This window comes from Pseudomyrmex gracilis, unplaced genomic scaffold (assembly GCF_002006095.1).
Source record: "Pseudomyrmex gracilis isolate BER0280 unplaced genomic scaffold, ASM200609v1 scaffold_4014, whole genome shotgun sequence".
Taxonomy (NCBI): Eukaryota; Metazoa; Arthropoda; class Insecta; order Hymenoptera; family Formicidae; genus Pseudomyrmex; species Pseudomyrmex gracilis.
The window spans coordinates 2,648-6,037 of NW_018024598.1; the positions used below are offsets into that span (position 1 = coordinate 2,648).

Sequence of the window (3,390 nt, forward strand, 5' to 3'; positions counted from 1 at the left end):
GCGCCTTGCCCAGGCCAACATACTGGCCATGGGTTGGCGGGCGCCCGCGGCGCTCCGGTTGGGATAACTTAGATGCGACGTGAACCGCGACCTTCTTCTCGGGAGTCATCTGGCGGGAATGTGGCTTGTCCCCAGAGGAACCCATTCCTACGTCAGACGTCTCTGGGAAAGAGACATCCAGTGACTCTGTGGAGATCAGAGACTCCACAGAGCGTATGGACTCAGCCGAATCCACGCGCCGCAACACAACTCGTGGGATTGCCCGTCCCCTCGTGCGAACCGGGCGCACCTCGTCCGCCTTCGCAGGCACCAAATAGGTAGAGAGGCCTGCGGTGCATCTCTCCACCCGCCCGTCATTGGATGACGACGCGGGGGCATCCGAGACACTAGTCTCCCCGCGCTGGGACCTGGCCGTCCGGTCGACTTGGTCCGGTAATTCCGTACTTAGCTTTTCGCTCATCCCATTAGAAAGAAAAGTAGCGGTTTTATATCAAATTTGAACCTAACCTAGGTCGGTTGCCGTAACCTGGCTAACAAGCCCGACTTGCCCGAATTTGAAATTGGGGTTTTCTTCCCCTAGGTACATTCTTAGTCTGGCCGCTCACTGAGAACCTGTCCGGCAAGGGAAACCCTACCAGGAACCAAAGTTCCCGCCGGAATAGTCCCTCAGATCATCACGGCACTCAATCTTGGGAACCACGTCAAGGTGGTGTGCCTCTACCGAGAAGTTTAATTTATTTTTTTTCTTTTACGCAGGGGAAATGCGTTTACGCACACTCTGACCCAGACTAGGTGTGGGCCAGGGTAGTGTGGGACTCACCTTGCCAGAGCGCGCACCGGCGAGAAATACCCACTAAAACCCCTGCGGTGTCCACCTTCTGCCTTTTTAGGGCTGCCCCGGTACCTCTTTTTCTGATTGACCCAGAGGCACCCCGGTAGGCTTGCGCCCCATTACCTTATGGTGGAGGAAAGCTATTCATACTTCCCCCCCTCGCGACGAAACGAGGAAACACAGCCCCGCTTGGCCGCCGCTGGACCAAAGTCCTGGGTCAAACACCCCCGAGAAAGTGGCTCGACCCCGTCAATTGGCCATAGCACAGTGTTATGGGTCACTCCCCCCCCCCTTACACAGGCCCTGGGCTGCCGCCTACCAAGCCCTTACTTGGGCTTGAAGGAAGCAGGCCCAGGACGGATCTTCTTCTTTGATCCTCCCGATCCGAGCAGGGCTGTGAGCGCCCTGCTCGGGTCCATCTTCAGCTTTTTAGAGGGAGCTGAAGAGGACGACAGTATCGGGAAGGTCGCCCTCCTTTTTCTTTGCAGCAAAGGAGACAGAGTGTCCTCTTTAGAACCGGGAAAACAAGTCCTCCCCCCCTGGAACCAGAGGGAAGAGCACTCTCTTCCTTTTCCCGGGATGGTAATGGAGTCGGAGAGGCGGCGACCCCACGAGTAAGCCTGGCTGGATTCGCGAACGTTGTGACCAGGCCACCAGCCGCGGCAAGAAGAAGGTGGCAGCTGGGGTTTTCCAGTACGTGCCGGGAGGGACGCCTCAGGTCTCCACACAGTGGGCATCTTGGCTCCGGAGCTTTGCACTGCCGGAGCAGGTGCCCACTGAGATCGCAGCGGTAGCAGCGGCCGCTGCGGTCTGGCTCACTTCTGGGGCAATAATGCTCCGTGTGCCCCGGGCGCAAGCACCGGAAGCACCGCAAGGGGCGGGCCTTGAGCGCCTCAACGCGCGCAAGTACCCATCCCACCTTTACAATGCGGTCTGTTGCCAATTTCTTGGCAACAACCACGGGGCACTTCACCCAGATTCTTCGGAAGCCGGAAGGCAGAGTCCGGGGTTTGCCCAAGCGGATCTCCGCCTCTCGGCAACCTCTGGCCGAAGCCAGAGCTGACTTTAATTCCTTCAGAGATACGGAGTCGTCAATGCACGATACGCGCAAGTCACGCTTGCGCGCCGGGCGGCAAACAACGACCTCCGTATCCCGGAGGACTTCCTTCATTCTGGTGGAGAGGGCATCTGCCTTCTTGGCCATAGAGTTACCGGTGACCTCAATCATGAGGTCACCGGTCATAGTGCGCCGAGGTTGCACGTGGGCGATACCCACTGAAGATAATGGTATTGCCTAACGGCATCGGCGCACCGCCTCCGCAACACTCAAGGCTCCGGGGTGTGCTGGATCAATTGACAGCGTGATTGCTGCCGATTTAGGCACCCGGAGCCTTATCCTCTTCTTTTTCTTGTCTCCAGCGGGTTGCGCCATCGCGCTTGTCCCTGGGGCGGGTGCTCCTCCCTTGAGTGAACGCCCGAAAGCGGCAGAAGCCGCTGACCCAACCGCCCGTCAAGCCTTACGGCCCACCACTACACTCCACAATTTTTTGCCTCCAAGGGTGGAGGACGAGGGTTTCGGGGCGCTCTTCGCGGGCTGGAGTGGAGCCAAGGATTTGGCCTTGGCCTTAGCCTTGGCGGTCGACTTTGGCCTTGGCTTTCGGCCCACCCCGAAGCCTCTTCCGCGACACCAAAGAGTCGCGGCCCCCTCCCCGGCTAGCAGAGCGCGTCCTGCCTCCCAAACGGGGAGGTTCAGGGCCGCGAGTTTAGCGTCTATTAACCTTTAGAAGACGGGGTTGGTCGATATTTNGACCACCCAACGAACACAAACTATTTGATAATTTTAAGGTGAAATTGATGCGCGTAATAACAGAAAAATAGTAAAAAAAGTTTCAAATGTGTCCTTGACCTTGAAAATCATCATTTCAAGGTCAAATTGTTTTTTTGCTATGTAAGCTTCAAAATATGTATATACATGTTTTTTGATACGCTGAGTATGAAAAAATAGTAAAAAAAATCCTGAAGAGGTCTTTGACCTTGAAAATCATCATTTCAAGGTCAAATATATATTTTTTAGTACTTTAGCTTCAAAGAATGTATATCTATGTTTTTTGATGCGCTGAGTTTGAAAAAAATAATGAAAAAATTCCTGAAAGGATTCTTGACCTTGGAAATTGCTACTTTGAAGTCAAAATTTTTTTTTCGATTTTTTGTCCCTGAAGTTGGTTATGTCCACATTGTTTGATGCGCTAATTGTAAGTTCGAAGTAATAATACTGCGTATCGGAAAATTCATTTTATTATCTATGTAGATCCAAGCTCCAAAATATAAATAATTGTAAGTATTTACAATAAAGTAAGTACTTTTTTTTTTTAGAGGTCTAACATTTATTACAATTGGATTGAATTAAATTTGCAGCAGCTCGATACAATCGATTCATAATCTATTACGATTAGAATTCTTATAGGACACGTACACATTTACTTGTTGTATTATTATAAGTTTTTTGACGCTGTTATATAAATATTTCATCAGATTATCTTATCTTTGATAAAATGGCT

General features: G+C 51.9%; 1 protein-coding gene across 1 annotated transcript; it reads right to left on the bottom strand.

Annotated features, from left to right (window-relative positions):
- Positions 1-1,742: 1,742 nt before the first annotated feature.
- LOC109863289 lies at positions 1,743-2,075 on the bottom strand (the record flags this gene model as incomplete). Its single annotated transcript, XM_020443525.1, has 1 exon — positions 1,743-2,075. A coding segment is annotated over exon 1 (333 nt), but the record flags the coding sequence as incomplete, so codon positions are not given.
- Between the last annotated feature and the right edge of the window lie 1,315 nt (positions 2,076-3,390).